The sequence below is a fragment of the Cucumis sativus genome, chromosome 7, assembly GCF_000004075.3.
Source record: "Cucumis sativus cultivar 9930 chromosome 7, Cucumber_9930_V3, whole genome shotgun sequence".
NCBI lineage: Eukaryota > Viridiplantae > Streptophyta > Magnoliopsida > Cucurbitales > Cucurbitaceae > Cucumis > Cucumis sativus.
In genome coordinates, this window is record NC_026661.2 from 5,809,431 (window position 1) to 5,829,136 (window position 19,706).

General features: G+C 32.3%; 3 protein-coding genes across 3 annotated transcripts; 1 reads left to right on the forward strand and 2 right to left on the reverse strand.

Annotated features, from left to right (window-relative positions):
- Positions 1-1,826: 1,826 nt before the first annotated feature.
- LOC101203863 (cytochrome c biogenesis protein CCS1, chloroplastic) lies at positions 1,827-6,166 on the forward strand. Its single transcript, XM_011660628.2, has 8 exons — positions 1,827-2,458; positions 3,147-3,366; positions 3,466-3,577; positions 3,982-4,254; positions 4,539-4,804; positions 5,077-5,233; positions 5,322-5,405; positions 5,741-6,166. Exons 1-8 carry the CDS (start codon positions 2,041-2,043, stop codon positions 5,891-5,893), a joined length of 1,683 nt encoding a protein of 560 aa, XP_011658930.1. The 5' UTR covers positions 1,827-2,040; the 3' UTR covers positions 5,894-6,166.
- A 595-nt stretch (positions 6,167-6,761) lies between these two features.
- On the reverse strand, positions 6,762-11,159 carry LOC101212295 (4-hydroxy-3-methylbut-2-enyl diphosphate reductase, chloroplastic). Its single transcript, XM_004136960.3, has 10 exons — positions 10,779-11,159; positions 10,308-10,504; positions 8,781-8,960; positions 8,510-8,641; positions 8,328-8,402; positions 8,136-8,241; positions 7,962-8,056; positions 7,523-7,708; positions 7,292-7,378; positions 6,762-7,200 (listed from the first exon to the last, which is right to left on the reverse strand). The coding sequence occupies exons 1-10, from the start codon at positions 11,059-11,061 to the stop codon at positions 7,135-7,137; spliced, it is 1,407 nt and encodes a 468-aa protein (XP_004137008.2). The 5' UTR covers positions 11,062-11,159; the 3' UTR covers positions 6,762-7,134.
- A 4,397-nt stretch (positions 11,160-15,556) lies between these two features.
- LOC116405111 (protein DA1-like) lies at positions 15,557-19,459 on the reverse strand. Its single transcript, XM_031888808.1, has 4 exons — positions 19,304-19,459; positions 18,092-18,186; positions 17,405-17,463; positions 15,557-15,906 (listed from the first exon to the last, which is right to left on the reverse strand). Exons 1-4 carry the CDS (start codon positions 19,457-19,459, stop codon positions 15,623-15,625), a joined length of 594 nt encoding a protein of 197 aa, XP_031744668.1. The 3' UTR covers positions 15,557-15,622.
- Between the last annotated feature and the right edge of the window lie 247 nt (positions 19,460-19,706).

The following is a 19,706-nucleotide window of genomic DNA, read 5'->3' on the forward strand; positions in this document are numbered from 1 at the left end:
CGCCCAAATTTGAAGTATCCAATTCCAAATCAATTTTACTTGTTTTAGGTGATTTAATAACATGTTCGATTGTGGTTTCTTTTTTCACTTCATATATAAAAGTTAGAAATTTGGTGCGAGATATCATGAGATAAAATATATCTAAAAAGACTATTTAAAACATGACTACTCACTCGAAAACACCTAAAAATTCAAAACAAGATTAGAAGCAACAAACATACTTGTCCACTATCTTGAAAAAGAAAACAACAAAAATCAATAAATATTTTACTGTAAAAGATATATAACTTTTCTTTCTTAAACCAAAATTTGGCAACCAAAATCAATTTATATATCAGAAAATTTAATTTAAAAAGATCAGAAACTTAAAAAAAAAAAAGTAGAAATCAAAGAATAGTTTTCTTAAAAAAAAGACTAACAAAGAACGATTCATTACAATGGTTGGAGTAGTTTGAGAAAAATTTCTAATTTCTAAGAAAAAACGTTACCAATTACCATCAAGGTTTCCGTTGTAGCCACTATCCAAGTTTGAGTAAGAAATTAAAACCCAAATGTCTAAAAAGCACTAGTACCACTGCTGTCTAAGACACCTTTGTTGTTCGATCATGTTGCGGTCATTCGATAGAAGTACTTTTCATCATTGTCGCTAAGTAGTCGCACGCAAAGGGTATGTTTGTTCACTATCCATCAAATTCGAAAAAGTTACTCTTCTGTTCACAATCTAACAAATTGGTCAACACTCATAAAAATTAGGGTTGTTAGTGAGGACAATTTTGACATTTCATAAATCATTTACCCCAAGACACTACTTTCTAAAAAATTGATCATAGAATTCTCAATTCGCCTAAAAAATTAGGGGGTAAGCATGATAGACTGAAAAACCGAGCGAACTGACCAAACCGAAGTTGGTTGATCTGAAAACATGAGGGGTTGGTCGGGGTTGGTTTCAAATTGAGAATTTCCAAAGTATGCTTAAGTGTTATACTATCCTAACAAAACTCGACCGACCAACCAACCGATCGACCCTTACTCGTCAATGTTAAGGTCGGTTTAAAAATTACTAAAATCGACTATGATTGATAACTCTAACGGACGAATGATCACCCCTACTCAAAATTGTCTAATTTTGTCTCGTTCTTATGCACATTACAGTTCCCAGTACAATGCTTAAAAAAAGTGATATAATAATAGTAATTATAATAATTAACAGCATAAAATGTTTGATGATCAGCTCCATAGCTCTGTTTCTGTTGCTTATGATGGCCTTTAAACGTCTGCCAGCCCATTTGCTGCTGCTACATCATTTCTATCTACATACACACACACATATATATAGGCTAAGTGACGAGCTAAAAACTTCAGAGACAAATAAAAGTTGCCCTCGATTGCATTCATAGACAACACAAGGTCTTAACAAAAACTGTAGCTTTCATGGATATGGCTTTGAGCTCAAATGAAAGATATTTGAATTGTTGAGTCTTAATGTTGTACAAGATCAGTGTGACTTTGCACAAACCCACATAGAAGAAGAGAAGAAGAAAAAATGGAAAAACTCCTTGAAGAAGAAGAGGAAAAAGAAAAAGAAAAAGTAAACTTTGAGCAAACCCACATAGAAGAAGAAAAGAGATGATAATTTTGTAACTTCAGTCATCCATTATATGTCAGGTTGTCAATGTTTCGTTATGGACCTCCAAAACGGGTCACGTGTGCAATCTCCACATAAATTTAGTAGTTTAACTCCAAGGACATGCTTCTTCCTTCATTTTGCATTTTTCTTAAAATCAATTATTCAATTTGCACATTTTTCTTCAATCAATTCTTCTTTTTGAATCGATTTTTCTTCGATTGAATATGCCATTTTTTTTTTAGAATGAGAAACAAGAAGAGTGAGGAGAACTATAAAAAGTGAATTGAGAAAATGAGAGAGGGAGGAACAGGCCAGAACAAAAAAATAGAGAAATGACTATATACCAAAAAAAGATCTCTTCCTGAGGATAAACCAACAGCTATGGTCGTTATTAACGCTCACGAGGCAACAAAATGGAAACCCACTTCATAATTTCTTCAACAATGGAGCGTTTGATTCTTAACAATCTAAACCCATCTTTATCCAAACCCTTTCTTCTCAAAACCTCTTTTCTTCACTCTGTCTTCAGCCATCAAATCACTCTCCGGACCGCCCAAATTCGCAGTTTCAGTGTCACTTGTAAGAATAAGGCCTCGCAGGACAAGAAGCTGAAGAACGCCAGCAACAAGATTGTGCTCTCGGAAGCAGCGCCGCCGCTTGCAGAGGAGGAGAGCGATAAGAGTGGAAATGCTGAAGCTGAAGTCAAGCCTGGAAATGGGAGTAGGTCGATGAAGCTGGTGAAGAGATTGCCTAAAAGAATTTTGGGAGCTTTATCTAATTTGCCTTTGGCTATTGGAGAAATGTTCACCATCGCTGCCCTGATGGCTCTTGGTATCGTATCACCCTTTTTTGTTGTTTTCTTTTAAGTGCTTCCTTATTTGATTGGTGAATGGATGATGCCTCTGCAGAAATTTTGGATAACATGAGAATTGAACTAGTTTTTCTTGTTTATCCAGAGCATTTGCAAACCGCCAAACCCCTTTCCTTTGGCTAGATCAAATGTTTCTGTATGCTTCTATCTATTTGGATTAGTATCTGGATTGAATGTGATTCTTCGAAAAAGAAATAGAAAAAGAAAAACAATAATAGGTAACGAATGTTATTCTAATGCTTCTACCTATTTGCGGTAGTCTCAAAATTTCAGTTTATAAAGGTAAGTTTTGTAGTTTCAAACTTATAACAATTTAGTCCTTGAACTATAAGATGCAGTAATTAGTTCATGTACTTATTTGTAATAATGTAATCCTACCATGAAAAATCATTTATTTATTATGTAACAAATTAATCTTTTTAGCTCATAAACACATTTTGATCTCCAATCAATGTATTGATCAACATATGCAAGTAAGGAAATTTTTGGTCTAAATTGTTACATACTAAAGTTGAGGGACTAAATACTTATTGGAACAAATGTAATTGTAAGACTAAAATGTTTCATTGATCAGCTGTTAAACATGTTGAAATGATACCATATTAATGAAATCAGTCTGAACTTATCATGTTTGGCACTGTTTTGCAGGTACTGTCATTGATCAAGGCGAAGCCCCTGATTTCTACTTCCAAAAGTACCCTGAGGATAATCCTTTGTGGGGATTCTTCAATTGGAGATGGATTCTTACACTTGGTTTTGATCACATGTACTCATCTACCATTTTTCTAGGGATGTTAGCTCTCCTTGGGATATCACTCATGGCATGTACTTACACAACCCAGATTCCTCTTGTCAAGGTTGCAAGAAGGTTACCAAACACTTTTTTTTTTTTTTCTTTTTCTGTCTCTAAAACACACGTTCATATTCCTAGCTTTTTTTGTTATGAACATTCAACTTTTGTATGCAGATGGAACTTTTTGCAATCTGGTGAAACCATTCGCAAGCTGGAGTGTTCTGATATTTTACCCAGAGCATCAGTCCAAGATTTGGGGGTTGTTTTAATGGGAGCAGGATATGAGGTTATACGTCAATATTTTTTCTTGTTTCTTATAGAATTGTTCAAGTGAAGTATAAGAGTCGTTTGCTTGAACAACAGAGATTGAGAGTACTAAAAATTTTTCCCTAGGAAATGCCTCAGCAAGAACTGTGGTGCTTTTACTTTTCTTGAAATCATGGAAAACAACTCACTTAGAATCAAACTCAGATCTTGCTCATGATAATTCAGAGTGTTATTATATGAGAAATACCTTATGCCATAGAAGCTAAATGTGGTCTCAAGATGCCACTCCTTATAGTAAGCTTCTTGTCTTCCTGTTTGTAACTCCCTAAGTGTGTAGCTGAAAGTTTAATTCATTCGATAGTTCTAGAAGGTAGAAACTGAGATTGAACTTCTCTAAAATGATATAACTCAACAACTCCGCAGGTGTTTATTAAAGGACCAACTTTATATGCTTTCAAGGGATTAGCTGGACGATTTGCACCAATTGGTGTACATTTGGCCATGCTTTTGATAATGGCCGGTGCAACTCTCAGTGCAACTGGGAGCTTCAGAGGTTCGGTTACAGTTCCACAGGGATTAAATTTCGTAGTTGGAGATGTTCTGAACCCTAGCGGATTTCTCGCAAAGCCAACTGAAGCTTTCAATACTGAAGTTCACGTCAACAAGTTCTACATGAACTACTATGACAGTGGAGAGGTAAGTCTGGATGACGAAATCAATAATTTTCAGAAAAGTGATATAGATAAAGTTCTATTTCTGAAGAAAATGAACTGGAGGAGGTCTAAATGAAGACTTTATTTAGCTGTTTGTTAATGACAGCTTTGATACTGAACATGTTAGTTAACTCTTATTTATATTATAACCTTATTGATTGAATTCCTAGAAAAAGAAAATGTCTTGCTTTTAAAATTATTGCACGCACAGATTCGCAGTCAGTCACCTCTATTAATGTTCAGAGTTTTCAACATCTGATTTTGCAGATAAAACAGTTTTATAGTGATCTTTCTTTATTTGATCTTAATGGGAAAGAGGTTATGAGGAAGACAATCAGTGTAAATAATCCTTTACGGTATGGAGGTTTTACAATCTACCAAACTGATTGGGGATTTTCAGCTCTGCAAATACTTAAGAATGATGAAGGACCTTTTAACTTGGCTGTGGCACCTCTAAAGATCAATGGGGACAAGAAGCTTTACGGGACTTTCTTACCAGTTGGCGACGTCAATTCACCCGATGTGAAGGGAATGTATGTCATTTCTTTTTGTACACTTCTGGTCTTTTAATGTTTCTACTTTCTTATATCATCAACCAAGCAAAATACTAGAAGCAAATGTACCAATTTTGAGTGTCTTTTATGCGTTAGGAGGGCATGGGTGGTTCGGTTACATTTTGGTTCTTGTTTCCTTTGTACAACTTGGCATGAAGATCTTTTAGTGGCTATCCTTGTCAAACGTGCATGGTATTTTCATATTTCATATTTACTTGCACCCATTTCCTCTCTCCTTGATGTTCTTTCAGATCAATGCTTGCTCGTGATCTTCAATCCATTGTCCTGTATGATCAGGAAGGAAAGTTTGTCGGGGTTCGACGTCCAAGCTCTAGGCTTCCGATTGACATCAACGGTATAAAGATCGAAATAGTTGATGCTATTGGCAGCACTGGACTGGAACTAAAGGTAACAGCTTGCAAATGTTCCATCTGTCAACGATATTATTTCCATATTTCTTAGTGATCGAAACCTTCTACTTCTTCTTTTTTTCCAGACTGACCCAGGAGTGCCCATTGTTTATGCTGGATTTGGTGCTCTAATGCTCACAACATGTGTCAGTTATTTATCCCATTCACAGGTAAATGAGCTTCTCTCTTAGAACTGTTATGATGATGGGTAATTGAAGCTTATGCCTCGAAGTCACCTCTTATGGTACAAATAAGAGGCTTATGCCTAATTTTTAAAGTCCCTATGCCTCGTGTGATGATTAGAAAAATAGTATTAGTTTTCATTATTCTAAAATAAAATTAAAGTTTGAGTTGTGATGATTTAAACTATCACTACTTTTACCACTATGATGATTTTAGAACATTGGCGTCTAAGATTTATAGTACTAGTCAATCTTATAAATGATAATAGTATCCATAAGAGATATGAGCACTCATTTCTCTATATTATTTTCTCTACCAAAAGGTATGGGCCATACAAGATGGGACGGTAGTGATCGTAGGAGGAAAGACAAACCGTGCGAAGGTCGAATTTCCAGAGGAGATGGACCGTTTACTTGATAAAGTTCCAGAAATAATTGAACCGTCATACAATAAGTTGAAGAACAATGATGCCTAGTTCTTAAGACTCAAAAATGGGTTAAGAAAGCAACAATCTATCAGTGTCCAACTTAACAACAAAGCACAGAATGGAGCCCCCTAGTACTTCAAATTTTGGCCTCAGAAAATCATTGTTAATTTTCTTCCAATTTATATGTGTGTGTATATAAATAGAGGATGGTTTTACCAACAACTAATTCTTTCATCACAAGGATAAATTACAAGGTCAGTGACATAAATTTGAACTCTTCTTTCTGTCTAATGAGACAATTGTATCCAATTTTTTATCTTATATACATCATTTTTTTTTTTCAAATTATGTTGAATAGGTTACTAAGATATATGAAAAAAAATTAAAAAAATAGATATCTAATAACACAGAATAGAAAGTTTAAAAACCTACTTGACCATTGACATGTCACACAATTTCATTCTAAATTTATGGAATTGAATTTGTACCTTAACTTTTAAGAAGTTACTTGGCATGACCCTCTCTCTTTAGATCATAGAAAGTTTAGTGGAGTAGTAATGTGAGCCACCAAACAATTTTCAACTATACAGTGATGAGTTTTTTAAAATTATATGAAATGAAAAATTGGAAACTTCCATATGCTGAAACCGGTTTATCAATTAATTAAACTACACCCATAATTTACAATTTTAATGAGCCAGTTCAATTATGAGAAAAAAAATATTTCAAATATCCTCGAAACCTTTTTACAACATAAGTATGGAGGTACGTTCCATGGTTAAACTGTTGAACTTCTTTTAAAGAAAAGGCATCAGAATAAGTAGAAAATTATTTTGTAAAGGAATATAATTCGAAAAACCAGTTCATTTCACCATTTCCTTTTGCACGAAATAAACGTAAAATAATTTCGCTAGGATTCCACAAAACCATCTTTTTCCCAAACCATATGGATCTCATTCTTGAAGCCACACATTAAATAACACATGACCAACTCTGTTTCAATGAACATTTTCTACGTAACTTGGGTGTCAACCTGTACTTCCTGAGTTCAGACGATAAAATTACAGATACGATTCAACCACGTTGAAGACCGACCTACTCGTTGAACTACTTGAACAATGTGATACATTTCTGTGGAGAACTAGGATCTTTACTGCTGCACAACATTACTATTTAGATACAAGAGACTATATGATTGATAAAGGAAAGGTACCGCCATTCGGTTACACATTTACAACCATACAACTCTTGTCCTCTAACAAGTCAATTTGAACAACTAACCTATAAATTTATGCAAACTGCAAAGCTTCCTCGCGCTTAATGTCGAAGACTTTGATAAGAGCATCTTCTACGACCTGTTTGAAAGCACATACAAACATGGTATGGCTTTAAATTTGTTGCAGATAAGAGTTTGTACTAACAAGCATACAAGTTGGAGATACTAACCTTATCGGGGGTTGAAGCCCCGGATGTGACACCGATCGTGATATGACCCTTGGGTAGCCAGTTCTCCTTTTCAACTAACTCCCCATGCTAAACATGAATTTTCAAGGATGGTGAAATTGTAAGTAATCAAGGAAAGAAAACGTAGGGTTTATTTTGTAATTGAAAAGTGAACGAAGAGTTTGGAAATTGAGACTAAAGAGAATTAGAACTGAAATCTGTATGTTAACTTACATTCAGTTTGTAAGCTATTCTGTTTCCTGGACCTATTCTCTGCTCACTATCAATCCAGTAAGATGGAATTCCTCGCTCCTCCGCTATCTCTTGAAGATGAGAAGTGTTACTGGAATTCCATCCACCAACAACTAACATGAGATCCAGTTTTCCCTCTACTAGCTTGTACATTGCATCTTGACGCTCCTGATAGAATAAGACAGGTTAGAGAACACATAAGTGACAACTAAATGTATACGAGATAAACATACACGGGTTAGCAAACTTGTCAATAGAATCATGACAGGAGTGGACAAAGATGGTAACAAAGGATAAGAGTTTAGTTGATAATACCACAAGTGAGACAGGTGCACTGAAGCAGTAAAACATAGAATACTAAACACATTTTACTCTCTAAAATCCACATCCTAGACACCGCAGCAAATCCGACTAGACTTACTTGAGTAGCATCACATATTGTATTGAAACTGAGGAAGTGCTCATTGACGTTTTCAACTCCATGCTTGCGCATCATAGTTCTTTCAACTAATTTACCTGATAAAAGTAAAATTTAAATATATATGCTTGACATTTCTAGGAACAGCAATGAATGGTGTTTCAGCAGATAATTTACCAATCTCTTCTGTTTCTCCCTTGAGCATTGTGGTTTGATTTGCTATCCCAACCTTTAACAGGTCAACATCTGGGTCAAAACCTTTTGAGACTGCATTTTTGAATTTCTGCAGACCAGGAATTGTAACCAATGAAGCTCTGAAATGTGAATGATCCCAATATATAATGATTAAGAAAGTATTGTAAATAATACCTTCATAAACTCTTCTTTGGTTGAACTGGATCCATCAAGTTCACCTCCAAGAATATAGTCACACACGTAAATTGCCTGAATAAATTAAGGCAAAAGCTTACCCAACAAACTCACATTATTCCTCGCCCAGCAAATTGCAGAATTGCTGTGGTCAATAAAAAAGAAAAACGAAATGGATATACCTCTGCCATGTTCTTTACAATTATAAATGTCCCAGCAAATGATGCCGTCGCTACAGTTTCTTCATGAGCATATTTACCGTGAATGATTGAAGTATAATCGCCTTTTTTGTGCTTGTCAACAACATTCCAAACCTTCAAATGTTGTGCAGTCGATGTATGGATCGAGAGAGTAATTTTGTCAGATGCAACAAACATAATATTGATTGCAGTGCAGCGTTAGTGTCAGTATCAGAATGTACAGCAAGGAGAGGGGAAAAAACTGCTACAGTACCTTTGAAACCCATGGGCAAGTTGTATCAACGATTTGCACCTTTTTTTCACTCAATGTCAACATCTCATCCACCGCTGCTCCAAATGCAGGCAAAATCACCACATCACCCTTATCAACCACTTCAAACTGTTTCCTTCCGTCCTCAAGTGGAATGTTTTGGACTTCCATCTCCTCCAAACGCTACATGTAGAATTCGAAAATATGTATTAAATTTCTACATTCGTGTAACAAGAAAACTAAGAGTTATGTGAAAGGATGGTAACAAACAATCAAGTTTATAAACTTTTGAACACCAGTCATACACCGAGATGTTTTTTTGTTGGAAAAGACAGCAGAAAATCCAAAGAATGAATATTTCGAAGTTTCTAGGAAAAGGATGGCAGTAAAGTTAAATTTTCAAAGATCTAACAAAAATCCAGATATTGGTGCAAGACTTTTACTGCTTCCAAACACAATAAGTTGGTCAACAAGTGTATCCTACTCCATATTCTAGATGGAAACATGATTAGAATTTAGAAAATAAAAAGATCAAAACGATAAAATTTAGAATTCCACAAAAAATTAGGGGTGAGAATTGCATTGTTCCCAAAGACTGGAAGGTCAAAGCTCTTCAATCCTCATAGTCAATTCACCAGACTGAAGACCACACTCACGGGACCAGGACAGCAACTGAGATACCATCTTGCCAAATTTTCAAATCACAGTTCAGACTGATAAAAAAATGCATAGTTGGGAATGGAAATGAAAATTCAAAATAAAAAACAGATCGCCTTTTTCTGGCTGGAGCATGTCATCACTAGATGAATAAAAGAGAGATGTCAAAACACACTAGTCAGTAATAAACCAGTAATTGAAAATTTGAACTTCCTCTACAAATAAGATGCATGATTCTGTTAGACCTCCCATTATTCACTCATACCAGAGGAGGGGTAGAAGAGGAAAGTTGGGAATTAAAGAGAATGTTGACACAGAAAGAATTGTGACATGAGGTGGGAACCATCGGCAAGAGGTTTATGAAGGGGTTTGGGGAATCATTTTGGGTGCTGAATTTGGAAAGCTTTTGAAGCTTTTGGGAGAAGAGGCAGCTCTCGAATACTGTCATATCTTTTTCTTGTGTTTTATTTCTTCCTTGTTCTTCTACTTGTCACTGAGTTCTTGTTTCTTTTTGGATATTTTAACTATCTTGTAATTGTTGGGTGCTTCCTTTATCTGAGTATCATAAACAGAGTTTATTGCCTCTGTAAGTGTCCTTGTTGGGTAGTTTCTGTGTTAAGGGAACTTGATACCTAACAGGTTCAGTCAGAAAGAAAGGGGAAGATCCCAGAAAGGGATAAAAGAAACACCTCTGTTTGAAAGTAGAACAGATCATAACAACTCGCCATTGGACAATAAAATATTACACAAAGCTTTAACTTTCTTTCCCCTCTACCAAATAGAACACAATAAGCATCATCAAGTTTACCAGAGTAAGATTCATTTGTAGATTTAAAAAATCTGAAGAATCAAGCCCTAAAAACAAATCAAGACCTTGTTAACAGTTGGATTGTGAATAATCTCATTAGTTAACCAGATTTTCTCATCAGGAAATTGTTTTCTCGCTTCATAAGCAATCTGAACTGCTCGCTCGACTCCCCAACAAAATCCATACGCTTCCGCCAGTTTTACAGTAACATCTCCCCACGTATACTCAAATCCATTTTCTTTGAGAGTCTTTATGATATCACCTGAAATTCGAACATAGAATTAGAAAACACAAGCTTCCTTAAAAAAACTTATTTTTATAAAAACAAGTTGAAAATTCAAATGATAAGCCTCTACCCCCCCTTTTTTTTTTTTTTTTTCATTTAGTTTAAGGCCTTGAGAAGCCAAGTCGAAAGACTAAAATTCTTTAGGAGATAAAATATTCTCTGACATGCAAAATAATGAAAACAAAGAATTCATAAATCATTTTCCTAATTCAATCAGAAATCTAAAAGATTCAAGACGATCGAGGCTTACTTGTATACTCGCGATTCATGAGCGCCAGAGTTTCGTCCTTGTAACCAAAGCCTTTCCGGTTGTAGTTGTCACTCTTCGTCAAGTTCCTCCGGAACACCTTGGCGTCAAAATTGGAATCCACAGCCGCGGAAGAAGAAGAAGAAGAAGAAGAAGAAGAAGAATCGCCATCGCATCTCACAGACATAGGCTTCCTGTAGCGGAGTGATCGAACGGCGGTGAAATTCTCAGGCATGGCTGCATCCGTACGAGTGGGAAGACGATAAAGTTGCATAGAGAACGCCATGGAAGAGAGTAATTTGAGAGCTGAATTTCCAGTCGCAAGCTCAGACAAAAATGGCCCCTTTCTTCTTCTTCTTCTTCTTCTTGCTCCATTTATCACAAACTCAACAATGTCCTTTTGTCTTCTTCTTCCTTTTTTATTTTTTTTCCTTTCTTTTCTTAAGTTGTTAAAATTTACATTAGAATTAGAAATTATCATTACAATATTATCTGTGTTGTATTTTTTTCTTTTGCATTAAAAGAGATGGCCTGAGTACAATTTAAATTGGTAAGACCTTTTTCAAACTTTACTTTCAAATTTTAATCGTGTAAAATTGGTAACACTTTTAATGTCTAATTATATATTAAAAGAAAAAACTTCATGAAAATTTTAGTATTTTTTTATAATTGAGATTACATCCTTACAAATTTTAAGCCACACATTCTAATCCCTGTTGAAGAACTTCAAGTTTTCTAAAATTTTACTTGGTTGGTCTCTTTAACCCTTTTTTCACGTATCATTTTGAAAATTTTAAATTCTAAAAATTGAAACAAGTTATGAAAAGCTATTTTATTTTAGTTTCAAAGCTGGAGATGCCCCTCTTCAAAAACAGATGAAATCATTTATAAGGCTAATTCTTAAAAAATCCATAATATTAAAAATTACGATTTTAGTACATGGTTTTTCTTTTTCTTTTTCTTTGGTGGTTGGCTTTGTAACGCCATTTCTCACATACCATTTTTGCCTTCTTGGTTTGGGCTTTCCACGCGCTTCTCTTATCCATGTGTATCAAAGGTTTCGCTTTGTCTTAAGATTTTAAATTCATACTTTAACAAATACCAAATTAAGAAATACTTTCTACATCGCCATCGCTTCTAAAAGCTCCACTTCCTTACAACTAGAAAGTTTTAGGACTAATCTTTAGTTTAACTTAATCCTTATTGCACAATTTTAATATTGCTCAATCCATTTATAATTTACATATATATAAATTTATGAATTTACAACAATTTGATAGGACTAATAGGTTGGAATAATTTTCAATAAATCAAAAGAGTTTTCTCCAATTGAACTAAAAAAAGAAATTAATATTTTATTTCTTAATTATGTATTTTGAAAAGTAACATTTTATTTCTTCTTTATGGTTATCTAATATTTATATTTTATCTAACAAAATTAATTAAAACATATAATAAATAACAAAACCATTGAAGTAAATTTTGAATAGTAATTTGAGATAGCCTTTTTCCACACATGTACTTCAAGGTGAGCATAGCTTAGTAATTATTTATATTATATTATATTAAAATATATATATACACACACACATAGAAGAACAAACTTAGTGTCTTTATATTATGGAAAAGATACTTCACATGTTCAAAATGTTGGTGTGTATTTGGTATGTGGAGTAATTCCAATGAATAACTTGATGGACTAATTAAGGAATTATCTGTCACTTTTTAATATATGGAAATCTCCAGCGATTATACACTAATTCCATTTCAGTAAAAGTTAATTACTAATTTAATTAATGGCACGATTTGAAGGACAGAATGGGCATTTGCCATTTTTTTATGGAAAGGGCATATTTGACCTTTCCACGTATAGCATAACAAAATTTGACCACGACTTCCTTGGGAAATTGCCAAAAATGAGATTATTTGGATGGGTAGTGAGAGTTTTGAGATGAGATTTTAAAAAAGAAGACTTTTAGGACAAATGAGGTGTGAAAAGTCTATATTACCCTTTAATTTAAAAAAACCCTAAAAATTAACTTTATGTCATTTTCTCCTTTTCCTTCTCCCTCACGTTCTCTTCTTGCGGCTTTCTCTCTTCTCCCTCACTTTCTCTTCTACTAAGACAAAGGGCAACCCGACTTCAACTCTTCTCCTTTCTCAGTCGCTGTCGCATCTCATTTACCGTTGTTAATCGTTCAGGCATCCATTGGTGGTCAGTTTGTACGTGGTCGTGCAAGATTCTCCGTCGAAGATGCGGCGTGCAAGATTCTCCTTTCTCAGTCTTTTTTTTATAACCACGCACTTTTTGTTTAGGGATTGTTTTGATCGGATTGCTTTTGTTGTTGTGCATTTTCATTGAATGGTTGAATGCACGTATCTCGTACACATCTTGCACGTATCTCGTACACATCTCGCACCTATCTCGTACACATCTCGCACCTATCTTGCACATTTCAAAACTTTTACTATTATTTTCAAAATCAAATTGTTACCCCTCCTCGTCGGAATCCAATTTTCGCAGCAAGATCACGAGTCCCAAGTCATGTTCCACAATGAAATCACCGGAACTACCATTGTTTTTGTAGTTTTGTGAATGAAAAATGAGAAAGGAAGAAAAAGGAAATCAAAGGTTTTGTGAAAATGAGGAAAAATGGAATACGGATAGAAAGAGAGAAAAATGAAATATTCTTTTTGGAAGTGAGAAAATGGAGGAAGAAGAAGAGAAGAAATTCCATAAATTGTTTTTTAGGTTTTTTTTATAACTAAAGGGTAATATAGACTTTTCCTAGTTAATTTGTCCTAAATGTCATCTTTTTTAAAATCCATCCTAAAACTCTTTAAACCCTTAAAAATTATCCTATTTTTGTTAATTTCCCGACTTCCTTTAAATTCTTGTTTATTTTGCTTTGCACATTACCCTACTAGTCTAAATCCATCCAATCAATTTTGAATTTTCCATCCATGTTTATTTCGTTTCATTGTATTTGTTTCCAGATTTGATGGAACCAAGATAACTTAATTGGTATACAAGTGTTAGTAACAAAGTAGGAGGTTCACATTTACCACCGCGGCTTTGTGTTTATTTACTATGATGTTTCATATCAATTATTTGCCTATCAAATAGGCTCACTCATCGTAAATACATTTTAAAAAGTATTTTGGTTAGTATGAGCCTAGTATAACAACACAATTTCATCCAATTTGGAGTATTATTGTTCACATCAGATTTAGATAAAAAAGTTTAGTTGGTAAAAATGAATGATTTTATTAATATATCATATAAGTAGTGTTGTCTTCTCTAATTTTTATCGTATGATGTTTTCTCTCGAATACATAAATTTCAATCTCTAAGCTTGATTTTTTTGGATGATTGACTTTTAGATTTGATGATTTTCATTGATGATCGACCTTTGGACTTATTGATTTTCGTCGAGGATCAATCTTTGGGCTTGTTTATTCTTTTTAGGGTAGCTAATGAAGAAATGACCAACTTGTTTCCAAATATTTAAGAAAATCAATCTTCATTTTGTCGACAACAAAGAGTCGATCATTTTGTTGAAGTTTTCAAATTTTTGAAAAACTCAATTTGTTGAAGTCTTCAAATCTTTTAAAAAATCAATCTTCAAAGATTAAGAAGCTACAATCAAGTTATATTTGAAGTCTTCGAACGTGTGAGAAGATTAGTCTTCAACTAGATGATGATGATATGATAAATTATTTGTCGAGATGAGAATTATTCGTTGGAGAAGAATTGCTTGATTTGTTGAAGAGAAGTTGAATTATCTAAATTCTCAATTTTGGATACTATCTACATGAATCAAATGAATGGTGACATCCTCTATTCGTTTTGGGAGGCTCTTATGAGCTTGAGCTTGGTTGACTTAGGGTCCAACAAGTTGAATTCTCCGTATTCTAGTTTCTGGATATTGTCTAATGAATCATACGAAAGAGCAACCTTCTCTATTTTTCTTGGAAGACTCTTATGGGTTTGAGCTTGGTTGACATACGGTCCAATTTGTGTGTTTGAGCTTAAATTAATTTATCTTTAAATAAATTTTTATTTATGTTTGATCTAATTTAGTTTAAATCAACATGAGATGACTTAGCTTTAGCTTTCAACTCGGTGTGGCATATTTAGATTGGACAAGTTACTTACTCTTATATTTTTCGATCATTAATTTAAATAATGATGCGTTAATTTGTGATTAGTCGCCCACCACTTTATAACCGTTAAACAATAAGATGCCGGTTGAAAATAATCAACATTTTAAATGAGATGTTCACACGTGTTTCATGTGGGATGAATGAGCGATCCATACTTTTTTTTCTTTCTTTTTAACATATCCAAAAGTGGTTATATATATATATATATATATATTAATTGGGTTACCGAGAGTTATACATATCTATAGTAATAGATTAACAAAATTATTTTTCAAGAACTAACGATATAATAAACTAGAAGGAGCAATAATTAAATTTAAAATTTATGAAGCAGAAGTAAACAATTAAATATGCCTGAACTAAAATTTAACAAACTACGAGATAGATAGATCAATAAATGGATATATCATTTAAAAGTATGTCTATAATATATTAAGAATAAAACGAGTGTATCATTGTAAAGTATATTAATAGTACATTATTAAAGTTTAATAGTTGTAAGAAAGTTTAATAGTTATAAGGTATATGAAGTGTATTATAAATATCAAGCAATATATATTGTTATAGAGTAAACTTCAACAATTTTTAAATAAGGTTTATAAGCAGTACAAACATGTATATCATTATAAAATATATTAACTTTCTTTAATAAGTTTTATGATGATAAATATAATTAGATATTATGACTTCTGAGGAAGAGTATCATATGTAATAATGTGATTAATAGTATTTTTAAGACCATATCTACCCACAGCCCATTGAGCATCTCTAAATCCTTCTCCATAGGCTTCAGAACAGTCTATTTCAACCAAATGCTTCAAAGCTTTCATAAGGTTCTTTTCGAACTGAGCTTCCTCGCCACCATCGTCATCCTTGCCTTTCTTGACTTCGTACCAATCCAGCCATTTTCGACCTATCACTTGGCAAATACCTTCCTCTACCTTTGCCTCCAAATTTACCACGTCTATTTAATATCATTAAATAAATGTTTAGCAGTCTATCACACACACACATATATGATGTTTGAATCCTCCCTTGCTAAACTCAATAAATAATAATAATAATAATAAAGTCTTAGAAAGTGCTTTATTTCTAAAAAAAACTACAAATTTGTTATCAACTTATCATTGTACGTTCGTTTACTTGGTCAGTACTCAATATACTAGATATATATGCTTATGCTGTTATATATGTTTGAAGTGGAAGTAAGTTGATTTAATTGTTGAATTAGTTTCATAACTCCTATGGTTTACCTAAAATTAAAACATAACTTAGTGAGTTTGTTTTTTATGTCAATTTGAATTCTGATTTTGGTTAATATCTCACGTGTGGCCATCATGCTGCCTTTTACTTTTTCCTTGTGTTTTAAAGATTTTTGTAGTTTGTGGTGCAACTTTAGTAGTTTTTAGGTTGGCTGCCATATTTACCTTTTTCTAGTGTTTTTAGGACTTTGTAGGTTGTGGTATGTACAGCTTTAGTAGTTTTTAAGTTGTTTTGAAATTTGCTGCAGTGTTTGTGTATCTTATTTCAATCAATGTAGGTGTTAAAAGTGACGAGTTCAAGGTATGGGAGCATAGTGAAAAAGATTTTGCTAGAGGATTAGTTCACATGGGATTGATAGGTATGCAATTTATGGAATTATTCAGGTGGGGTGTGGATTGGTTTTAGTTTTGGAAATGTGTTTATATTGGGGTTGATAGTTAGACATATTTTTGAAATTGTTCATATGTGGTGTTGACTAAGTTGATTGTAATGTTAGAATTGTTCAATATAATATTTTTTGTTCACATGGGATGTCCCGTATCATTCTATTTTAGAAATCCTACACAAGGTTGTAAGTTATATATATAACTTACAACCTTGTGTATATATATATAGTCAATGTCGAAGAAATATTTGTTGTTTATTTGGTTGATGAATGTACATATGTGTATGCAACTCCTGCAGCAATTTTATTTTGTTAATGAATTTGTCTTATTGAAATGTATGCAACATAGAAAATGAGAAATGAAAATTTTGGTAAAAAAGACATACATAAAACTAAATCGTGTCCATTATTTGGTGTCAAGTAAACATATATTTGACAAAAATAACCAAATATGATACAGAATCAACGACAAGAATCTACAAACTTCCATATAAAATAAATTAAGTAGGTTATCTTACTTGACACGAAAAATATATCACAAAATATAACTTGACATTGCTTTGGTATCAAATGATTAGAGTATACCAGTCGAGAACTAAACGTCAAGTATACAATTATTTGACATTGCATCAATAACAAGTAACCCAATTTCTATTGTAATGTTTGTTATATTTATAATTCTTTTTTAAAATAATGTTGTTATATACTTAACTATTATTTCTAGAATAATTGTCGATTACAATTATCCTAACTGTTATAAAATTATCAATATAAATGGTGAGGAGGTTCAAAAGGAAGAATGTATATCACATACTTTGTAGTCGAAACCATGCATGCATCATCTCATGAGCCAAAATTGCTCCCGTCATAGCCCTTCAAAATAATGAAATAGAAATTTTAGTGAAAAACATGATCTGTTTTGGGTTAGGTTTTGTGTGTTTTTTTAAGTTTCAAAACATTATTTATTTAATCTTTAAATCCTTTTAGGTTTTGGTTTCTATTTAAAATTTTAAAATATTATAATTTTATTTTTTACTTCAATTTTGTTCTTAAGTTTACTAATTTTCTCACAATAAATACTCATTATAAGATGAAAAAGTCTATTAGCTAATTTAAATTAATTATCGAGTAAACTTCTAAATTTAGTTTTAATAGTAATAAAAAGTAGCAAAACTTAATTAATTAATTATCATTTTTTGATTATTTTAAATTAAAATTTAAAGATCAAACACGGAGACAAGATTGAGATTGAAAAGATAAAATATTTGTAAGTATTTTAAAATCGAAAAACTAAATTAAAGTTATACTCAAAACTTAAAAACTTTGAAATTTAAAGTAACAAATTGAAATTAGATTTAAAATTTAAAACAAAATTTCAACATCAATATTTATAAGGAAACAATGGACATTAAGTTGAGTAAAAAAATGTGCTAAGAAAAACATTCTCATGCAAAAATGGGAAATTATTATAAAGGGAATCAAGAAAAAGATGTTATGGTACATGGGCAAACCAAACAAAACAGCAATTGTGATTTCACATCCACGTCCTTTGTGTTTTGAGTGCTCCACTTTCATTATTTTTCCAACACTTACCTCCTATAAGCACAAAACTTCACAAACTCACTTATCTAACTTTAAAAAATATTGGAAGTTCTTAATTTAATCTTCACCCTCTTTAAATTTCACTTGAATAGATATTTGATTCATTTAAAAAAAAAAATTGAAATTCACAAACATATTGTCTGATAAATATTCTTTTATTTCAACACAAAGTTAATATGTCAATTTTTGTTGGTTAATTTTAAAAAGGGTTAAATATATTACAAATTGGCCTAGTTAACCTAACATATGCCATTTTTTGAAGTTTAGCTAGATACCCTATTAGACACAAGTTAGAAATTCGAGAACAGATTATTTGATACATTTTTTTTTTTTCAATTTTAAGGATCTATCTGAAATAAATGTGAAAGTTAAAATGCTAAACTTGTAATAATGAAACATGAAAATATTAAAGTAGATGGGATGAAAAACAAACTTACAACTTCAATAGGTTTTGAATCCATTTTTGTCAATCCCCAAATTGTGGAAGTTGGATGGACGGGCTAGGTTGATATCAATACAGACAAGTTAGCATATAGGTTGAAATTCTCCTATTTTACGTTACTTTCCATTTATTATAAAACATGTCAACATCATTTTAAAATAATGATATAATTAGCAATCGAAAGTTTGAGTTTAATTAATTTATTAACAACATGACTCAAACACTCTATATTTTATCATTTTAACTATTAATCTAGTTTGGAAAAATATTTTTGTCCAATCATTATAAACTTCCAAAAGTTTAATATATATAATATTTTTTATAAAAAAAATAAAGATAATTATTAAATCCAATTGTAAATATAAAGTTGAAATATGCAGTAAGAATTAAAATAAATATAATTTTTATGTAAAATTTAAAATTATAGGGCTACTTAGTGTTTAGAGTTTTTGGAAAGGAATGTTATTTTTGCGTTTAGACAACAATTTTAAAGGACGTTCCTAATTAAACAATTTATATGCTGACGGCGTGGAGTTGATTACTTAACAAATAAATTGAAATCAACGTCTCATCTCCTCTAAAAAAAGAAGAAGATATTTTTGGATACTAAAAGTGAACATCTCAAATGCAAAAAAAGAAAATATATAGAAAGAAAAGAAAAATATTTACCCCTGCAGAAGTACCATTAGAAGTAAGGGTGGCCATTACTCGTTTATCAACCAAGTAGAAGTGAATGTCTTGTCTCAGATCCATCTCCAACTTCTTGAAAAATTTATAACATTGTTTAATCAACGCTCCACATTTTTTCTCCTCTAAGATTGCCATTGAATAACATTGTCTGCATATCTTTCGTCCGTCATTAAGCTCTATGAATTCCATCTCTTTTGTCTACATAACAAAAGAAATTAGAATTTATTTGATTAAAACTATATATTTTTGGGATTATGGTCCAATTCTCAATCTCACAACAGATTGAGTTGATAGGAAATTAAAATTATAAAAATTTATTAGACAAATGTGGAAAGATGGAGAAATTATTTAACCTATTTTATGTGGTTAATTAGATAAGTAT

Excerpts from the sequence above, each read along its gene's own strand:
- LOC101203863 (XM_011660628.2), top strand. The coding sequence starts at position 2,041 with ATGGAAACCCACTTCATAATTTCTTCAACAATGGAGCGTTTGATTCTT. Across the intron at positions 3,367-3,465 it reads CTTGTCAAGGTTGCAAGAAG|ATGGAACTTTTTGCAATCTG; the intron begins GTTACCAAACAC and ends TTTTGTATGCAG. Across the intron at positions 4,805-5,076 it reads TCACCCGATGTGAAGGGAAT|ATCAATGCTTGCTCGTGATC; the intron begins GTATGTCATTTC and ends ATGTTCTTTCAG.
- LOC101212295 (XM_004136960.3), bottom strand. The coding sequence starts at position 11,061 with ATGGCGTTCTCTATGCAACTTTATCGTCTTCCCACTCGTACGGATGCA. Across the intron at positions 8,403-8,509 it reads TTGTAAAGAACATGGCAGAG|GCAATTTACGTGTGTGACTA; the intron begins GTATATCCATTT and ends TAATTTATTCAG. Across the intron at positions 7,201-7,291 it reads GGGCTTCAACCCCCGATAAG|GTCGTAGAAGATGCTCTTAT; the intron begins GTTAGTATCTCC and ends GCTTTCAAACAG.
- LOC116405111 (XM_031888808.1), bottom strand. The coding sequence starts at position 19,459 with ATGGCAATCTTAGAGGAGAAAAAATGTGGAGCGTTGATTAAACAATGT. Across the intron at positions 18,187-19,303 it reads CTAATGGTACTTCTGCAGGG|GAGGTAAGTGTTGGAAAAAT; the intron begins GTAAATATTTTT and ends TTGTGCTTATAG. Across the intron at positions 15,907-17,404 it reads TGCATGGTTTCGACTACAAA|ACGTGGTAAATTTGGAGGCA; the intron begins GTATGTGATATA and ends GATATTAAATAG.